Raw genomic sequence first — 20,697 nt, 5'->3', positions numbered from 1 at the left:
TTATATTATTAGGTAGCTTTTTGTTTTATTCGGATTTTTTTCTGGTTACAGTTGAGAAAGAAAGCTTTCACTGTAAGCTCAGTGTACCCAGCCTCTCAGCATGCACCTTTTACTTAGAGGCCCACCTTTTCCTCTTCTGCCCTGGGCCGTGCTCTGCAGCCTGCACAACTCTTATCCCAGCTTCACCAGCCGCCTAGGTTGGATCCCTTTCTTTCTACTCTATTAGTTTTTCTTCCTTGTTTTGCTGGAACACACTCTCAATGAACTTCTTAAGAAAGAGTGCCTCAGAGGTAAACTTTGAGTCCATTCGTGTCTAAAAATGTATTTACTCTGTCTTTATACTGAAATGAGAGTCTAGCCGGATAGAGAATTCCAGATTCAAAGTCATCTTCTCTCAGAAGTATGCAGCCATTGCTCATTACCTTTGGCATCTAATGTTGTAAAGGAGAGGTCAGATGCCAGTCTTATTTTCATTCCTTTGTCTATGAACTTTCTTATTCCCTAGAAACCCTTAGCATCTTTTCGTTATACTTAGTGCTGCAGTATTTCAGATCAAGTGTATTAGCAATTAGGTTGATTTTGGTTGCAAGTCCAGGACACCAACTCAAAGCTGCTAAATGGTTAAAAATTTACTGGCTCACACAAACATATGAAAGGATGCTCAACATCACTAATCATTAGAGAAATGCAAATCAAAACTACAATGAGATATCACCTCACACCGGTCAGAATGGCCATCATCAAAAAATCTACAAACAATAAATGCTGGAGAGGGTGTGGAGAAAAGGGAACCCTCTTGTACTGTTGGTAGGAATGTAAATTGATACAGCCACTATGGAGAACAGTATGGAGGTTCCTTAAAAAACTAAAAATAGAACTACCATATGACCCAGCAGTCCCACTACTGGGCATATACCCTGAGAAAACCATAATTCAAAAAGAGTCACGTACCGCAATGTTCATTGCAGCACTGTTTACAAAAACCAGGACATGGAAACAGCCTAAGTGTCCAATGACAGATGAATGGATAAAGAGGATGTGGCACATATATACAATGGAATATTACTCAGCCATAAAAAGAAACGAAATTGAGTTATTTGGAGTGAGGTGGATGGACCTAGAGTCTATCATACAGAGAGAAATAAGTCAGAAAGAGAAAAACAAATACCGTATGCTAACACACATATGGAATCTAAAAAAAAAAGAAAAAGAAAATGGTTCCGATGAACCTAGGGGCAGGACAGGAATAAAGACACAGACGTAGAGAATGACTTGAGGACATGGGGCGGGGGAAGGGTAAGCTGGGACGAAGTGAGAGAGTAGCATTGACATATACACACTACCAAATGTAAAATGGATAGCTAGTGGGAAGCAGCTGCATCGCACAGGGAGATCAGCTCAGTGCTTGGTGACCACCTAGAGGGGTGGGATAGGAGGGTGGGAGGGAGATGCAAGAGGGAGGAGATATGGGGATATATGTATGTGTATAGCTGATTCACTTTGTTATACAGCAGAAACTAACACAACATTGTAAAGCAATTATACTCCAATAAAGATGTTAAAAAAAAATTCACTGGCTCACATAATTGAGATGCCTAGTTAAGATTGACTTCAGGAGCAGTTCAATAAGGGCTTTGGCTCTATTTCTCTGTGATTCTCTTGGTTTAGGCATCTGGGTAGGTCTCAAAACAATCCTGATAGAACAGAAAACAAGGAAGCAAGGCAGAGGTTAATGAGCAACCAGTGCAGTCAGACCCTGGCATCAGAGAAGGCTCACCAAAGGAGACCTTTTATTTTTAAATTTTAATTGGGGTAAAATACACATAATATAAAATTTATCATCTTAACCATTTCTAAGTATACAGTTCAATAGTGTTAAGTACAGTCACACTGTTATACAGCCATATCCCAAACTGTAACATCTTGCAAAACTGAAACTACACAACTCCCCATTCCCTCCTCCATCCAGCCCCTGGCAAACACCATTCTATTCCCCATCGCTGTAAGTTTGACTGCTCTAAGTACCTCATGTAAATGGAATCATACAGTATTTGTCTTTTTCTGATGCTTGTTTCAGTTAGCAATGTCCTCAGGTTTCACACATACTGAAGCATGTGTTAGAATTTCTTTTTGAAGGCCAAATAATAGTCCATTGTATGTAAATACCACATAGTGCTTATCTCTTTATCCATCAGTGAACCCTTGGTTTGCTTCCATATTTTAGCTACTGTGAATATTGCTGCTCTGAACGTGGGTGTACAAATATCCCTCTGAGACTTTGCCTCCAATACTTTTGGGTATATACCCAGAAGTGGAATTGATGAATCATATAGAAATTAGATTTTTAATTTTTTGAGGAAACTCCATACTGTTTTCCACAGTAGCTGCACCATTGTACATTCCTACCAATAGTGCACAAGGATTCCAGTTTCTCCACATCCTCATCAACACTTGTTGCTTTCTGTTTTTTGATAATAGCCACGCAGATGGGTATGAGGTAGAATCTTACTGTGGTTTTGATTTGCATTCCCTAATGATTAGTGATGTTGAGCATCTTTTCATGAGCTTGTTGGCCATTTGTATATCTTTGGAGAAACGTATATTCAAGTCCTTTTTTAATTGGGCTATTTGTTTCTGTTGTTGTTAAGGAGACCTTTTATGTTGCCCTAATATATGCTGAGTGCTAGGGGAGCAAAGTTAAATAGGTACAAATGGGTAGAAAGGGCATTCTAGGCAGAGGGACCGGCAGGAGCAAAGGCACAGATGACGGTGCGGATGTGTTGAGGCTTCAAGTCACCAGGCTGTGTTGGGCCAAAGGCACAGACAGGCAGGCAGCTGGCACTGACGTGGGAAAGACACAGCTGTCCCCGCCTGTGGAGAGGTGGAGCGAGGAGCATGTCCTCCCGGCGAACCATCGAAGATGCGAAGACGGTCCCACCAGATACAGAGCTGCCCTCAGAGAGGTCCCTGCGGGCACATGGGGACAGTGAATGCAGTTGAGACGGGTCTGTTAAGAGGCTCAGGAGGCAGTTTCCCCCGAGATTAGGTTCTGAGGGCCCAGTGTCAACCAAAAATCATGTTTGTTCAAAATAGTCCCTGGAAAATTCCCAGTACAGTGCCCACATTGGGGTCTAACATAGCACCCCTCCCTGGGCCCCACACAGCAGGATGCCCTCAAGCACAGGCGCAGTGCCTCCCTCCAGCTTGCAACCCAGATGGAGTGGCTGCTTTGACTGTAGGGACCATGTCATGCAGAAGGTCCCTGTCTTTTCACACTGGGGTCACACTTGGCCTGCAGAATTGCACACACTGTGAGGCACAGCCAGAACCAAGGCCTCCTGAGGTATATCTGTTTGGATGCTTCGAGCCACAAGTAGCCGAATACCTGACCAGCAGTAGCTGTAGCAGTAAAGGTATTTTAGCAGCTCAGTAATAAAACCTAGAGAGAGGCAGTACTAGGTTAAATCAGTGACTTGATGAGACCCCATCTCTGGGTGGTCCTTCACCTCTGCGGCTCTCTAGGGCTTCCCTTTGTGGTGACAGGGCGCCGTGGCAACCCCAGGGGCACATCTTACACCACAGTGTCCAGGGCGCGGAGGGGCAGAGAAAGGGCCTCCCCGTCGCTGCTCTTTCAGCGGGTGGGAACGTCTTTCCCAGAGGCCTCCAGGCTCCTCCTGCTAAATATCATTGGCTGGGACTGAGTCACATGCCCACGCCCGACCAATCACAACAAAGGGGACAGCCTGCCATGGCGGACGTGGTGCCGTGGTTCCTGTCTGGATCTGTGCCGCTTGTCCCTGAACGAAACCGGGCTTGATAACAAGGAGAACAGGACAATCACTATGCCGCGGGAAGGACCAGCAGAACCTCTGCCACATCTCACTCTCTCTGGAACATCTGCTCATGGAAGACAGTGAGCTTAAGTCAGTTCATTTTGGCTACGTTTTCTCTTACACCTAAGTTATTATTTTGTTGATCTAGCGAGGCCAGCACATGCAGGAGAATTCACACGGGCCAGAGGCTGGTGGATGAAGCTTCCCTGTCTTAATTTTGGAGCTGATACCTCCAGATGTCTATGTCTGGCTTTACCCCAGCCTCTGGGCATAAGGTGCTGTGTAATTCTTATGGCCTGACTGGATTCTAGCTCTACCTATTGACCTTGAGGCCCCGGGATCTGCCTGTTCCCCTGGAGCCAGGATCCTCCTTGCCTGGGCCTCTGGGCAGCCTCTCTGCTCCAACTCTCAGGAACCCCATGCTCGTGCATGTACACTCATAGATTACCATGTATCACAATGTCCTGTAAAAAATGCCAGCAGCCAATGGCTGCCGGATAAATACATTTGGTTCTTCAGCAATCATAGGAGTAAATGAACGTCTTTGCTGGTTTTTTAATTCATGCATAGTAAAGAAAGTCACCAATTCCTGACTTTGTGGGAGGGAACCTGGTGCAGGTCATCAGGAGTGTTGTGAATGACCTACTGGTAGATATGTTGGGCCTCTTTGATTCTCCCAGCCCAGACCCAAATCGGCTGGAACACTGGCTTCATTAAATCCCTGATTTTGTGCATGTAGAGCTCGTGCCCTGAGATAAATAGTGGCCTCTTTTGGCCTGCTCTGGCAGAAACAGGTTGAATCTGTCATGGACAGTGGTGTTTTTACACAGGGTTGGCACACATGAATCCTGCTTCTTAACTTCGTAATGGAAGGCTTCCTCCTCTTCTCAAAGCCATGTAGGAGATGTAGTCCTAATGTGTCTCTTTCATTCATCTTCATGGCGCCCCCATGGATGGATGTTGGGATATCCTCATTTTAAAGAGAATTGGAGGGCTTGTTCAAGGTCATAGAGCTTGGAACAAAAAGCCAAGCATTTTCCATTCCAGGTGCAAGCACAGGCAGCCTCAGTTCAAGGCCAGAAGAAGTGCCCCGTGGGCTTCACTGTTTGAGTGTCCTTGTATGCATGAGAGAGGTTGGCCTGTGCATGAGCTTCAGTGGGGATGTGGGCAGGGCCTGAGCTGCCTGTCCTGCTAATGGCTTCTGAAGCAGTAACTGAGGGAAGAAACAAGATAAGGTTTGTCTGTTAAAGACTCATAGAGACTGCAGTCGTTCCTGTGAACTGCCCACCATGTAGGCCTCATCTCTGGCCAACACAAAAGTGATTATGCATAACATTAAATATATGTTGGATGAACTCGGTTAAAATTTTTAATTAATTACCCCCACAAACCTGGCTCAGGTTTGATCTGACTTCATAGATCACTGCACAGATTTGCAGTTTTCTGCTCATGACCATCTCATTCTGCTTATAACTCAATAAAGAAGGGAAGATGGGCTGCTTGGCTTATAATTTCTGGAGGAAATTATATTACATGAGATGGGAAAGGATTGCTCTGGACCTGGTTATGTTGTGCCCAGTGAAATTCTCAAGTGAACACCTATCTTTTAGCAGTAAGGCTTGCCCGCATCTCCCCTGCTGTGGTTCACTGGGCCTCCACTGGCCTGGCCTGCCTTCATGGAGGGCCCAGCCAGCTCCTCATCTTTATAGGTATTTCAGGGGCTCCCTGTCATCATCCTGATGCCTGGGGGAACTTGACAGCAGTGGCAACTTGTTTTCTTTTTTAGTGAATGAGTGAACAAGCAAGGTAAACAAAGTTGCCTTCTTTGTTAGAATTTTTACATTTGATTTTAAGGCTGGTCCTAAAATTCAATGCAAGGGGACTTGGGATAGAATAGAAAGCAGTTTGATGGAGCAGACACAGGGAGGGGTAGGAAGGTAAGTGATGAGGCTGGTGAAACAGGTCATGACCAGGTTATAAGGGCCTATGGATGCCACGCTGAGGAGTTTCAACATTATCCAGAATGTGGGTGGTCGGCAGGGGATTAAGCATGTTAAAAGATCCCTTGGGCAACTGAGCCAAAGATGGATCAGAGGTGAGACTGGAGACAGGAGACCAGGTTAAGAGTGCACTCAGGTCCAACTGAGAAATAATGAGCCCCAATCCAAGGCAGCGACTGTGGAATTTGAGAGAGGGCTGGATCATAAAGATGTTACAGAGGTAGAACTGACAGGCTGTCAAGGCCAGGGAGGGGGAAGAGCCCACATGGCTGCCAGTTCTGTGGTTTGGGCACTAGAAGGGCCCTGGTCCCATCCCCTGCCATCATTATGAACAGTTCTGCATTTTGCTGACAAATAGGGAAGCCCCTAGGGCTGTAGAGGGTGTGGGACTGCTTTCCCAACACTAACTGTGGCTCATCGCCCCCCCCCTGCTGGACTGGAGCGGGACCCTGGGCATGCACCCTGGACAAGGCATGGACAGAGAAACAGAGAGGACAGAGGAGTCAAATGATGCCTTTGAGGGGCAATCAGGAATCAGGATCCTGGATGGGGCCCAGCCAAGGCAGCAGACACGATTCTTGGGGTGAGAGCAATATTCGAGTCTGGAAGGGAGCTGACACCCCAGAAAGAGGGACAGAAGTCTGCATGGGGTAAAATAAAGCAAACTGGAGACTAGGAAGAATTGGTTGTTGGAAGCACGGGGGAGGGAGGTGGTGGGAGGGTGGACAAAGCTGGGGCTCTGCTATTATGGTTTGAGGGATGTTTCCTCCTCAGTTGCTTCTTCCTGCCTCAGCCTAGACCATGCCCTGAAGTACCCGGTGCTCCCTGGCTCTCATTTTGATCTACTTTTCACTTGTCCCCTAATGAATAAGGTGAATATTACTTATTTGCCTTCCACTCTGCATTAGAACCCCCGGGATCCCTGCCTTTAGGGATTTACAGCCTGCTAGGCTAGAAAAGTGCGGGGACTCAACCGTATAGACAGAGTGTCACCTTGAAGAGGTCAGAGGAGGGAACACTGACTTCCAGGTGGGCCACCAGGAGGAGCTCTGTGGGAGGGTTGGTCTGGAAGAGATTCTAGCTCTAGGAAGTGGCAATAAACAGAGATCCCAGAAGCAGAAAGACTCAGAAGACACGTCAGAGCATGGCAGGTGGTCCCAGCTTGGTGAGGAGATGGAGCACACGTAGGGAACAGAGAGGGCAGTCAGGAGACAATTAGGAGAGGTAGAATGAGGCCAGAATCTCCAAAGTTCTGACACCAGATGAAGGACTTGACCTAGCACATAAATGCCAATGGAGAACAAATTACCGAAGACTTTATCACTAGCTTGGCATAAAGGCCCAGGTTTTATACAGTGCTTGGTACATAGTAAACACTCAATAGTTTATCACATTCATCTGAGTGATTGAACGCAAACTTTAGAACTAGTTAATCTGCTCAGCATATTGAGAAAAGATTGGATTGGGGCCAAATTGGTGATGGGGAGGTGATTCCAGAGTTTCTCTCACCTTACCAAGTGTGGATGCCCACACTGGGGGACGGGGTGGGACTGTCCAGTCCACATCAACTGCCCCTCCCTGGGAACAGCATTGTACACTCGTGTGAGCCCCAGTGACCATGTCTGTGCCACAGGACCCCATCCAGGCTGGGACCGTGACACTGCCCTGTCCCCTGTCCACCCTGAGATCTCATGTTCAGCTCTTCCTTTATCCTGTGTGATGGCCTGGTGGCCTTCTGATCATTCCATGCTCCTTCACTGCTTTGCCTTTGGTGGGGTGGGGAACTAAGATAACCAGAGCTTCCTTCTCTTGTTTGCATTTTCCCTAATTGATACAAGAAAGTAATGAAATCCTATAGTAGGGCAGGTCTCGTTCGTGATGGAAGGTGACCTTATGCAGAGAACATTGGACACACTCAGAGGCTAATTATATTGAGGGGACATGAGGAAGGATGGAGGGGTGTCATAGCTAACTGGCAGGTTTTGATCATGGGTGACTGGAAACACAGATGAGGGGTACGGGCAGCCAGAAGCAGGCATGGGAGGTGATGAATTTTGTTTTGGACACACGGAAAAGTTAGAGGTCCTGGAGAACCTCTTATGGGCCAGGCACTATTCTGAGTACCCTACATGGTCAACAGCAATTATCTTCATGACAATCTGAGGAGGTATGTGTAATTATCTCCATTTTCCGTATGGGTCACTGAGGCTCAGAGTGGTTAATTAACTGATAACTGCAGGGCTATTCACCAAATATTTCTGGCTCTCTAACTTTGGGACACAGAGTCAGATTGTATTTTCTAACTTGTGAACTTGGGTGGAGTTGTTGGAAGTGACATGTGCCCATTTGAGGCCAAGTGACCTTCCAGAGACTTCTTTTTCTCTGCTACAGTGATTGACTGTATTCCAGGTAGTGACTCCTCCATTGACTTGAGTTCTGGATTGAGGGACAAAGATGAGGCAGAGCAGAGCCCCCAGTAGGCATGGATTGGGCATGTATAGGAACATGAAATAAACCTTCATTGTTTTAAGCTACTGAGATTTGGGGGTTGTTTGTTAATGCGCCTCACCTGGCCTCTGCTGACTGATACACTCAAGGTCATGCCGTTAGGAAGTGCTTGTTGGTTTTGAATCCACGTCTGTCTGGCTTGTTATCAAGCCAGTGTGTGACCACCCATGGACCTGTAGGGGCCCATAAGCAAGATCAGGACTAGAACAATAGATTTGGGTGTCATCTCTACACATGGGTTAGGGAGTGGAGAGGAAGAGATAGGGTGTTAGTCTGTGGACTTTGGCATGAGGCTCATCTCTCTCCCTCATGTTCTTTCTATCCCGAGGGTTTGTGGTTGGCTCCACAAGCCTGCTAAATAGGACATCACTGCTGCCTGCCGGGTCTGGTGGTTCAGAGATGTTGGCTTGAGCTTGTCAACAGCTGCACACTCATAACATTGCTAAAAACTTCATAAACTCTGAAGCCTGGAAATAGCCCAAGTGGTTTGAGGTTTTGCTCACTTGTAAATGTTTGAGTATTGTGTCCACAAATTGCAAATTGAGTAACTCAATTTTGAGGCACAGCTGTTATTTGGAAAAGACCCATCTAATGCAAACTCCTTGTAAAATGATTGTGCTTCATTTTTGTCAAGTATCAGAAAACCATTAAACTGCCAAGCCATATGGCAAATGCCCACTTGAAGCAGAGTGCGACAGCACACCATAATGAATCTGTCTTGGGGGGAAGGAGATAAGACAGAGTCTGGCTTTTGTGATCTGCAGAAAAGCAGATTCATTGCTGCACATTTCAGCCTTCTAGAGTCCTGAGTAAGGATTTTTCCTCCCATGAAAAATTCATATAAAAAATTAAGTGATGGTAGAATTATTTTTTCTTAGATGTATTCTCCCTTTCAAACAATATCTATTTGAGTTTCTGCATATAAAATAGGTTTAACTGGGGCAATAGGAACTTTTAAAAGTTTATACACTTTTCATTCCTTTATATCCAAATTCAATAAACATTCATTAGGTATCAGTATATCAGTTTGAATTAGGCTTAGCTGCATATAACAGAAAATAGAAAATAATAGTGGCTTAGGAGATTATTTCTCTCCCCAGTAAAAAAAAAAAAACCTGGAGGTCGGCAGTGCAGGTCCTCAGGGTCCTGGCTTTCTCTTGGCTTATTCTCTGCCAGACCTAGAGTTGATCCTCATCCTCAGGGTCCAACCTAGCTGCCATACCCCAGCCATCACATTCTAGACAGGAGGAGGGGAGAAGAGGAGAAAGGCATGCCTTTCCCTTTTAAAAAGAGTTCCTGGAAGTCCCACCCAACACTTCTATTCATAGATCACTGGCCAGGCCTTAGTCACATGGCCTCGCCCTGCTGCAAAGGAGACTGGGAATGTAGCAGCATGCCCAGCCAGGAGAGTGGATGCTGGGAGCTCACCAGCAGACTCTGCCCTACCTGGTGTCCTCGATATCCGTTCTTCCTGAAAGATTGGGAGGAAGGGGCCAGATTTCATTTATCCCTGTACCTCCAAGGCACTAGCACAATAGCTGGCATGTTATCTGCTACTTTGCACTCCTCATAGCAGACCCCAGGCCACCTCTTCTCACCTTCTACCTCCTCTTATATCTTCTTTGTTTAAAGTTGGCAAGTTGGTTGTGATTTGGGGCATGTTTCTTCTTCATTTTCAGATGTTTTTCCTACCTGAATGACATTAAACTATTCATTCCTCTGTTTCTCAATATCAACTCTTAACTCAATTCCAGGGATAAGTGATGCTTTGAGTTGATTGTTATGGTTGGAGCTAGACAGAAACCACAGCAGTGGTATGTGGGAGTGGCCTTTTTTGGGAGCATTCTTCTCTGGTGACAACTCAAGCTGGTCTGACTGAGCTGCCTGTTGGTGGGGGATGCTGACGTGTTCCTAACGCCTGCCAGGTTTTGATCAGTGGGTGACTACAAAATGGTAGGCTCTTTTTCAAACAAGGTGAATAGGTATATGGAAGCAGATGTGGGGATAATGAATTCTGTTTTCAGTATAATGAAAGAGGAAGGAGCTAATATTTCTGGAGAACCCCCTATGGGCCAGGTACTGTGCTAAGTGGGTCAACTCCAATAACCCTCAAGACAGCCCTAGAAGGTATGTGTAATTATCTCCATTTTCCATGTGACTGAGGCTCGGAGAAGTTGATTAGACTCTTTACCAGAACGCAAGCACCAACCCTTCCCTTCCAGGCGTGTTGAAAGAATCAGCACCAGTGTGTATAAGGTTTTCTGCCCGGTGCCTAGCCCGTCACTCAATAAACCCAGTAGCTGTTACTCAGTTCCTCCCTCCTATGACAGTCGAAATCAGTCCCAACTCCTGAGTGTGGAATTGCAAGAGAGCTCGTTCCATTCCTTGGGATCCTCCAAATCTTTTGAAAGTTCTCAAAACTGAAGAGCCAGGCTGCCTGCTTTCCTGCAAGTCTCATGATTAGGACGAGTGCTTAATTGGCATGTTTGTTTCCTCCAAGGGGTGGCTGGCAGAGGATCCTCACATGACAGAGGAGGCTGGCTCTGCTTTTGTTCTTAGCAGCACTGTGTGCCCATAGCAACAGCAAGTGAATCCGGCAAAGTTGAAAAGAAAAAGTGCCCGGGGTTTGCGTGAAGGTTGATTGCCCTGGAGAAGTTGATACTCTTGCGCAGATGGAAATGATCTCCCCGGGTCCTGAAAAATGTGCTCGTCAACCCCACAAATCCAAACCGTGCCTCTTCTTTTCTTTAAGACAAGGAGTCCGGTCAAGAGGTCTACGTAATGAAAGATGTTTGTAGAATCCATTTCCATTCTGCCCAAAGCCATCTGCTTTATGTCTATAATAAACAGGGATGTTTTCGGCCAGGTCTTTCCCGGGTCAGGTCCCGTTAGAGGCACTCACCACAGGGAAAGGTAAACTGCCTCCCAGTTGATGAGCATTAGCACATTACGTCCACAGTGACGGCACTTAAGCTTCCCGGCTTGCCTTTCCTTTCTGTGTCTCTGCAACGGCCTGTGACAAATGGGCCGAGGGGCACACACTTAGTTAGAATTTAGTACGCGTGGGGCACTGGCCAGCATCACATTACCCGGTGACTGAGGAGAAATGTAGGCAGCAGGAAAGGCCATCCTCTGGGAAGCTGGGGACCGCCTGACCTTTGCCAGGCAGAGGGGTCCCGGGGGTAGCCATCCCGGGGCTTGCCTCCTGACACACCATCCTGGGGGCACTTGAGAGCTCTTAAAATCCTTCAGAGGTTTTTATTTTATTTTCTATTTTCTGTTATATGCAGCTAATCCTTCATGGCCTATAGGATGAAATCTAGACTCCGCCTTGGGGGACTGCGTGATCCTTGCACCCTCTGCACCCCCATCTTGGGCCACCCGCACGTCAGCTTACACCACACACAGCCACATCTATGTGCTGTTAGTCCATCGCCCACCTTAAGTGGTGGTTTCTGAACCTTTGCAATGCTGGTCCCTGTGCCCGACACACCTTTCCATATCCTCCTTATCGGCTCAATCCCTGTGCCTTTCCTGCCGCAGCCTGAAGATCACTTCGGGGTTCCTGCCCCAAATAGGTGAGTGTATGAGTTCCCTATGGCTGCTGTAACAAATCGCCACAAAGTATTGGCTTAAAACAACACAGTTTTATTTTCTTATGATTCTGGAGGTCAGGAGTCTGAAATCAAGGTGTCAACAGGGCTGCCCTCCTCCTGGAGGCTCTAGGGGAGAATCTGTTTCCTTGCTGATTCCTCTCACCCTGCTGGGTCCTGGCCCTCCCTCCATCTTCAAAGCCAGCAGCAGAGCCTCTTCCTGCCTTCTGATCGCTGCTTTGGCCCTATGTCTTCCTCTATGTGACCCTCCTGCTCCCTCTTATTAGTACCCTAATCATGTTAAAATTGGCCCACCCGGATAATCCAGGATAACCTCTGCATTTCTGATCCTTAATTTAATCGCATCTTCAAAGTCCCTTCACCTGGCAAAGCCACAGCTGATGACCTCCAGGGGGGAGGAATGACCTTGGTGTCAGTGTGCAGGAGGCTGGTATATCCCTATTGATGGGCTCCTGGCATCGAAGATGGCACAACAAGGCAGGAATATGTTGTCTGCTTTCAGTCTGAGTCGGGTGGAGTGGGGTCTTGGGGGGGCCCTTAGGTGCCCCTGGGAAGCTGGAAAGGTCAGCTTATATCCCTGGAAGGCCCAATCCATTGACTGCTTGGGACAGAAACAAAGAGCGGAGGTCGCCGTCTGAAAAGGAGGATGCTTGGTCAGGGAGAGTCCCTCATTCTCTCGTTCGTGCCACACACATTCCTGAGTGCCTGTGTGCCAGGCACCCTGCAGGAGCTGAGGGGCCTAGATGAAGACGGAACCTCCCTGGAGGAGTTCACCTTCTACTTGGGGAAGAGCGACGTGGAAACAAGGCAGTGACAGGTCTGTGGCCCATGAAAGAAGAAAGTGATAAAGTAACAGGTACAGTTAGCATGGTGGGGGTGGGAGGAGGCGTCGGCCTCCAAGGAGAACACCTTGAAGGCAGGAGTGAGGAGGGCGTTCCTTTCAGGTGGTCGGAAGAGCATTTGCACAAGCAGGAGAAAGGAGCTGCGTGTTGTATTTGAGGAGCTGGATGAAACGCTTTCGGGATGACTGTGAAGTGGGAGGCGGTAAACTGGAGAGGGGGCGGGGTCCGGAGGTGGAATCTGTTTGCCTCGCCTCCAGTTTAATGATAAGTTCCAAGAAGACCGTATGCCACCTTCTCAACTTGTTAAATCCCTCAGCTGCAATTGCTGCTCACTCGGAGGACCTCTATTAAATGCTATTGGTGAGAAGCCTTTCCCAGTAGCAAAAGTCCTCCACGCTTGCTTCATCTCGCTAGATACTATGACATGATAGGGCAGACGAGTCACTTTTATGGCATGCATCCACCTTTGAGACGCGCTCGAATCGGAGCCTGGTGTATTTTCTGCTGAATCCCCAGAGGGAGTCCATTCCAGCCCTATCATTGTATTTCTCTGGGTTTGGGCTTGGGAGGGTGTTTAGTTGAAGCACGTTGGCGTAAACAGACAACGCAGGTGCACTGACCTCGTTCCTGAGCCTAGGAATGTGCACCCACTGCGACCTCCAGCCTGAGGTGCGCTTGGCTCAGACAGTCAGTCGCTGTCAGAGCACCGTGGCTCAGTGTGACCACGCAAGGAAAGAAAAGACAGACAGACACTTGCTATATATAATTTGTTCTCCTTCCCATCGTCGCACTGCATCACATTGATGCCACCATTCAAACTAATGTTCTAACTTACAGTTTCTGGGAACTTTGGAGAAAATGGATCAAAACCCCAGGTTACCTGAGATGCTGCAGTTACATGTTTTAAGGGCTCTAAAAAAAATGATATTTTGTCAGAATGAAGTAGAATTTTGAAAGGCTTCCTAACAGTTGTAAAAAGCAGCCAGCCTCTTCAGATACACTCATTTCAAGGCTGCTCTTGTGAGTAGCTCAGCACACTCTGCAAATACTATCTCATTAAAGATCCGCCCTCCCTAGGAAGAAGCCAGGGCCAGCAGCTGTCACGCAGGCTGCTTTCTTCTCACGCAGCAGGGGGTGTCCCTGCTAACTCAGGAAGTGGGAAGAAACCACAGCCCACCTATGTTGAGAGTTTTTTATCCTCACACCACCATAGCTCAGAACGCTGCCAGAACAACTTCTCTATGTACCCAAGGAGGTGCTTAAGCCTTCCCAGTACCAGGAGGCAGGTCCACTCCCAGCTGGCCAGTGCCCTTTCAGTCTCCACCCAGCCCTCCTCTGGGCCCACCCTCTTGTCTCCTTACCCTGTAGCTTTCAGCACCTGGGTGAGGTTAAAGTAAAGCAGAAAACAGCCTGGGCTCCAGGGCAGGCTGGCTGATAGGGCTCTCCTGCCACTGAGGCACTGCCTCCTGGAATGTTCATGAAGAGCTTCACTGGAGTTAGGCCTTGGTTTGACTCCTACTTCTACCTCTTACTGGCTGTGTGACCTAGGGCAAATGATAGTCCCTCTCTGAGCCTCAGTTTCCTCATATGCAAGATGAGGATAATATTACTTACACTTATAGGGTTGTTGTGAGGGTAAATGAACTATGTATGGAGAGTGTCTGGGCCTGACCCTCTCAAAAACTGCTTGGGCCCCAGATAAAGACAATGAGTGAAATCAGAAAAGACCTGTAGATTAGATTATAGTCCTGTAGCAATGTTAATTTTCTGATTTTAATCGTTGTTCTGCAGTTATATAAGAAAATGTCTTTGCTCTTAGAAAACACATACTGAAGTATTTAAAGAGGTATTATGTCTACAACTTACTCTCAAACATTTCAGAAGAAAATTATAGGTATTTACAGATATGTGTGTGTATATGGAGAGGGAGAATGAATGTAGCAAGTGTGGTAAAATGTTAACATTTGGGGACTCTGTGTAAAGGGTATATAGGAATTCTTTGTACAAATTTTGCAACTTTTTTTGTAAGTCTGAAATTATTTTGAAATAAGTTTTTAAAAAGTTCCACTCTGCTCTGAGGCCTGTGACTTCTATTTGGGCTATCAGAGATGACATTTTGGGCATCTTACATATGCCTTTTGACCCTAAGGTGGTCCATCGGAGCACAGGGAGGATGTGGAGGTTATGGGCAAAACACGGTCTTTGGGTCAGGCTGCCTGGGTTCCAGTCCTGGCCTTGCAGCTTCTAAGGTCCCTGAGCTGTATAAGTAACTACTCAGGATTGAGTTGACAGCATTTGGTAAGATAAGAGCTGTACCTTGGCATGGTGCTTGGCACAGTTCCTGGCCCATGGTGAACCTCCTGTAAATGTTGTTATTGTTATTCTTGCCTCCTCAGTCATCTTACAAGTGAGAAGTAATGGCCTGCGTGTGGCTTAGAGACACTGATCTTGACACTTGTCTTGGTGCCAACTCCCTGACGTTGAGTTTTTGTCCCAATGAAGGCAGGGTGGCTGCTGCAACGGGTGTGAATGTGCCTGACAAGATGAAGAGCCGAATCCCCGTGGTGCTCCTGGCCTGTGGCTCCTTCAACCCCATCACCAACATGCACCTGCGCTTGTTTGAGGTGGCCAGAGACCACCTTCACCAAACAGGTCAGTCACGGGGCCCAGGTCCAATGGAAGAACTGGTGGGTTGGGCCTCTTGGGGCTTTGCTGGCTGCTGTCATCATCCCCATTATTAAAACTGTCCAATTTATTCATTCACAGCATAACTGGTGACATACATTTCCTCCATCATACTCAGAGGGCTAACACCCCTTAGCCGTGTGACATGTGTACAAGTCATATCGCTGGCCATAGAGCTGAAATGCTTCTCAGGATCCGCTACCCCCCTGTCCACTTCACGTTGACTGTTAATGCTAAAAAGACAACTGGGCACGTTATAGAACCTGTGTCTCAATCAGGGCATCCTTCCTGGGGCTCCAGGAAGCATTTACCCACACAGCCAGATGAATAGGTAGCATGTACCTTTGAGAACTCCTGCTACTCTTCAGTGGGTAAGCAAACATTCTATAATGGGGATTTTGACACGTTCTCCTTTGAAAGAATAGATCTTAGACAATTGCAAATTAACAGACTTGTATATAGGGCATTTCTAATACAGATGGCATGGCTTTGCCAGAAATATTTAATCAGCTGGAAATATTTAATCTGGAAATGTTCCATCTCCTTGACTTTCCATTTCATTATTAAGAGAGTAAAATGGCATTTGTAATCTGCATGATTATTTCTAAAGAATATAAGTCATTTATTTGTTGATGTCAGATACATATGAAAGTTTTATTCATTATGTATTTATGTATATCTTATGTATTCATATATGTATTTTGTATTGTTGCATTGCTCAAAAATGTTTGTCTTTTAAGGGCATTGTTTTTAAATCAAAATCAATTTCTATTTACTTTTAACATAGAAAAAAATATTTGAATAACATGTAAATCATTTCTTCAAAGAAGGTACTTACAAATATTAATTTATTTTAAAGAAATGTCTTTGTTTACAAAACATTTTTTAATTTTTCAAAAAGTGAAGTATTTATTTTTAGTAAATAAATAGCTCTGACATAGGAATAAAAAATCCAAACAGTTAACTTAAAACTGGTCAGTGAGCATTAGTAAGCCATATACCAAAGAAGAAATATAAATGGACGGTAAACTTGAGAAAAGCTGCTCAACATCACTAATAATCAATGAAAATGCAAATAAAAACATAAATACCACAAGGTAATAAGCACCATGAGGGCAGCTACTGTGACTGCTTGAACACCACAGAATTGCCGTCTGTCACGAGGCTTATAGCTGGTGCTCAATAAATATCCATTGTGGTAGTAAATAGTTCTAGCCTATGAGATAGGCAAAGATAAAAGATTGTCAAAATTCAGTGCTGGCAGGATAGGGAGGGAAACAAACACTCATGTATTGGTAGTGATGGGAAATGATAAAACATTTTTGGAGGGCAACTTGGTTTTCCATAGGAAAAAAGAATTGAAGTCTATATACACATCCATAATGAGGAGAAAAAATCAATCAATGGAAGTCAAACCAGAACTGATGCAGATGTTAGAATCAGCAGACTAGGACATTAAAGATTACAATAGTTATGTGACATATGTTCAAAAATTAAGTAGAGACATGGAAAATATTAAAAGAACTCAAATATCTAGGGATGAAAACTACAGTATGTGAGATGAAAAATAAACTGGATAGGATTAACAACAGATTAGACACTGCAGAAGAAAAGGTTAGTGAACTTGAAGCTATAACAGTCTATCCAAACTGAAACAATCCAAAATGAAACATAAAGAGAAAAAAGAATTTTTAAAAATAAAGAAAAGAATATTGGTGAGATATGAGATAATTTACATCATCTTAATATACTTGTAACTGAACTCCTAGAAGGAAAAAAAACAAAGAACAGAAAAAATATTTGAAGAAGTAATCACTGAAGTGTTTTCAAATTTGATGAAAACAGATTTAATCAAGTAGCTCAACAAACCCCACGCACAAGAGACATGAAGAAAACAACGCCAAGGTATATGATAATAAAGTTTCTCAAAACCAATAATAAAGAGAGAATCTTAAAGGCAGCTACAGAAGAACAAATAAAGAAGATAGCAGATTTCTTGTTTCTGAATTCAGCAAAAGGGAATTCAGTGGTACAGATCTTTAAAGTACTGAAAGAAAAAAACCTGTCAATGTAGGATTCTATATCTGGCAAAAATATCTTTCAAAAACAAAGGCAAAGTAAAGACATTTGCAGTTCTACAAAAGCTGAATGATTTCACCACCAGCAAACCTGCACCACAAGAAATACCAAAGTCCTTTAGGCAGAAGCAAGATGGTACCAAATGGAAAAATGTATCTACACAAAGGAATACAGAGCATTGATAACCACATGGGCAATTATACATGCTTTTTATTATTTAAATTTCTTTAAAAGATAATTGACCATTTAAACAAAAATAACAATATATTGTGGGGTTTATAACATATGTAGATGTAAAATATATGATAGCAGTATCAAAAAGACTGGGAGGGGAGAAATAGAATACTACTGTAAGGTTTTTATGCTATACATGAAGTGTTATAATATCACTTAAAGGTAGACTGTGATAAGTTAAAGATATATATTATAAAGCCTAATGCAACCACTAAAATAAAAAAGCAAACAGTTATAACTCATAAACTTTCAATGGAGATAAAATAGAATGAGAATATACTCAGTTAATCTAAGAAGGAAGAAAAAGGGGAATGAGGGACCAAGGAATAGATGGGACAAATAGAAAGCAAATAACAAAATGATAGACTTAAACCTAATCATATCAGTAATCACTTTAAATATAAATAGTCTAACAACTTCTGCTAAAAGGCAGGCATTGTCAGATTGGATAAAATAAGAAGGACCCAACTACAATTATTTGATGCCTACAAGAAACATACCAAATATAAAGACACAATTAGGTTCAAAGTAAATGAATAGACAACTATCCCATGCAAACACTAATTAAAAGAAAGCTGAAATAGCTCTAGTGTCAGAGAAAGGAGATTTCAGAGGTAAGAATATTAACAGGAATAAAGGAAGTCATTTCATAATTATAAAGATGTCAATTCTTTGAGAGGAAGTAATAATTCTAAACCTTTTTAAAATGTAATAATAGAATATCAAAATACATAAGAATAAAAATGTATAGAACAGCAAGGAGAGATAGACAAATCCACAATTACAGTCTGATATTTTAAGTCTCTTCTCACTAATTGATAGAATAAATACGCAGAAAATTATTAAGGATATAGAAGACTTGAACAACACTGTCAACCAATTCAACTTAGTTGACTTTCATAGAACACTTACCAAACATCAACAGAATACACTTTCCTTTCAAGGGCACAGAGAACATTTACCAAGATAGACTATATTCTGGGCCATAAAAGAAGCTTCAATAAATGTATAAGGCTTGAAATCCTACAAAATGTGTGACCACAATGGAATTACATGAGAAATCAATAATAGAAGGATTTCTGGAAGATTCCCCAAATATCAAAATGGAATAACACACTTCTAAAAAACCCACGTGTCACAAAGGAAATCAAGATGGAGATTAGAAAATATTTTGAACTGAATGAAAATTAAAGTCAAATATATCAAAAATTTGGGGATGTCACTAAAGCAATACTTAGGGGGAATTGTAGCACTAACTAAACACTGTATTAGAAAAAAAAAGAAAGGTTTTAAATCAACGACTTCAGCTCCTATCTTAAGAAATTAGGAATAGAGGAACAAATGAAACACAAAATAAGCATAAGAAAGGAAATAATGAAGAACAGAGCAGACATCAATTAAAGAGAAAACAGAAACACTTTACAGAAAATCAGTTGAACCAATAGTTGTTTCTTTGAGAAAATCAATAAAAGTTATAAACCTCTAGCCATACTAACAGGAAGATAAAGAGGAAGACATAAATTACTATTACCAGGAATGAGAGAGGTGACATAACTATAGATTTTGAACACTTATATAGAAAATATAAGGGAATATTATAAACAACTTTATGCCTACAAATTTGATCATTTTAAAAATTGGAATAGACAAATCCCTCAAAAGACATGCTACCAAACCTCATTCAAAAATAGATTTTTTTTTAAATGAGAAGAAACAAGTAACCTAAATAGCTTTATACCAACAAAAGAGGTTTAATTTGTGGTTTAAAAAACATCCCACAAAGGTTTCTGGGAAGATGGCAGAGTAGGAAGCCACAGGAATCTGTCTCCCCACCTAAACAATAATTGCACCAGCAGAATCTGTCTGATGTAACCATTTTGGAATACTGAAGTCTGTTGAAGATGGACTACGTCCAGGGGAAGACATGGACAGATAAAGTGCAGTTAAGTTTAGTCAACTTCAGCTCTTAGCCCAGTAAGAGCTACCCGTCCCCCACCCCCAGCCACATGGCAGGCAGCTGTGCCCATGTTCCTGGAACAGCCTGCACACAGCTTGTGGGAGCCAGTGTGGGGAAAAGGGCCTCTGTCTTCCGAATATTGGGGATCTGTGCTCTGATCTCTGGTTACTGCCTCTGATCACTGATGTACAGACAAAGGTGGCCAGCCATTGTTGCATTTCCTCTCATTGTTGCAAGCCCCTCCCTCTCTGGCTGAAGTAACTTCCAGGGGATTTAAACAATCAGCACGCTTTCCCCTCCCCTCCTTTTTCTCTTTTTCCCCTTTTGGGAGCCAGACATTAAAGACTAGCACATTCAAAATTAACTGCATATATGGGAAAAATTAGAAAGTGACCACACATGCCTAGGGAAAGTCTGAAAAAAGACTGAGAAGACTTTAACTTTATACTTTGGGCTGATCCTCAGCACAAAGACAGCCTACAACCATCAAAAAACAATAAATAATAACAACAACCAAAAATATTAAACCCTGGGGAAGGAGAATAATCTGATTTCCAGAGTTACTACATCATTAGAGTCAAATGTTGTTTTAAACCAAAAAAATCAGAAGGCATATAAAGAAACAGGAATGTATGGCCCATTCAAAGGAAAAATAAATAAATAAACAAAAATCACCCTTGAAAAAGACCTGATGGCAGATCTACTAGACAAAGACTTTAAAACAGCTGTCTTAAAGATACTCAAATAACTAAAGGAAGATGTGGAGAAGGTCAAGAAACCATCTATGAACGAAATGGAAATATCAGTAAAGGGATAGAAAACCTAAAAAGAAACCAAAAAGGAATTCTGGAGATGAAAGATATAAGAATGGAAATGAAAAGTTCACTAGAGAGATTCAAAGGTATATTCGAGCAGGCAGAAAAAAAGAATTAGCAAACATGAAGA

General features: G+C 43.7%; 1 protein-coding gene across 3 annotated transcripts in view; it reads left to right on the top strand.

The window, feature by feature from the left end:
* Positions 1–20,697, top strand: part of NMNAT3 (nicotinamide nucleotide adenylyltransferase 3) — a 115,586-nt gene that overhangs the window by 35,315 nt on the left and 59,574 nt on the right. The window contains exons 1-2 of one of the 3 annotated variants that reach the window (XM_007188040.2): positions 11,824–11,919; positions 15,300–15,449. In XM_007188040.2, the coding sequence (XP_007188102.1) occupies positions 15,341–15,449 (109 nt within the window). In that variant the 5' untranslated portion in view covers positions 11,824–11,919; positions 15,300–15,340. Of the gene's footprint in view, positions 1–11,823; positions 11,920–15,299; positions 15,450–20,697 lie in introns of those variants that run through there. The other 2 variants (XM_057545623.1, XM_057545622.1) reach the window with 2 other exon arrangements.

Source organism: Balaenoptera acutorostrata, chromosome 4, assembly GCF_949987535.1.
Source record: "Balaenoptera acutorostrata chromosome 4, mBalAcu1.1, whole genome shotgun sequence".
NCBI lineage: Eukaryota > Metazoa > Chordata > Mammalia > Artiodactyla > Balaenopteridae > Balaenoptera > Balaenoptera acutorostrata.
This window is presented reverse-complemented; position numbering and strand designations above follow the sequence as displayed.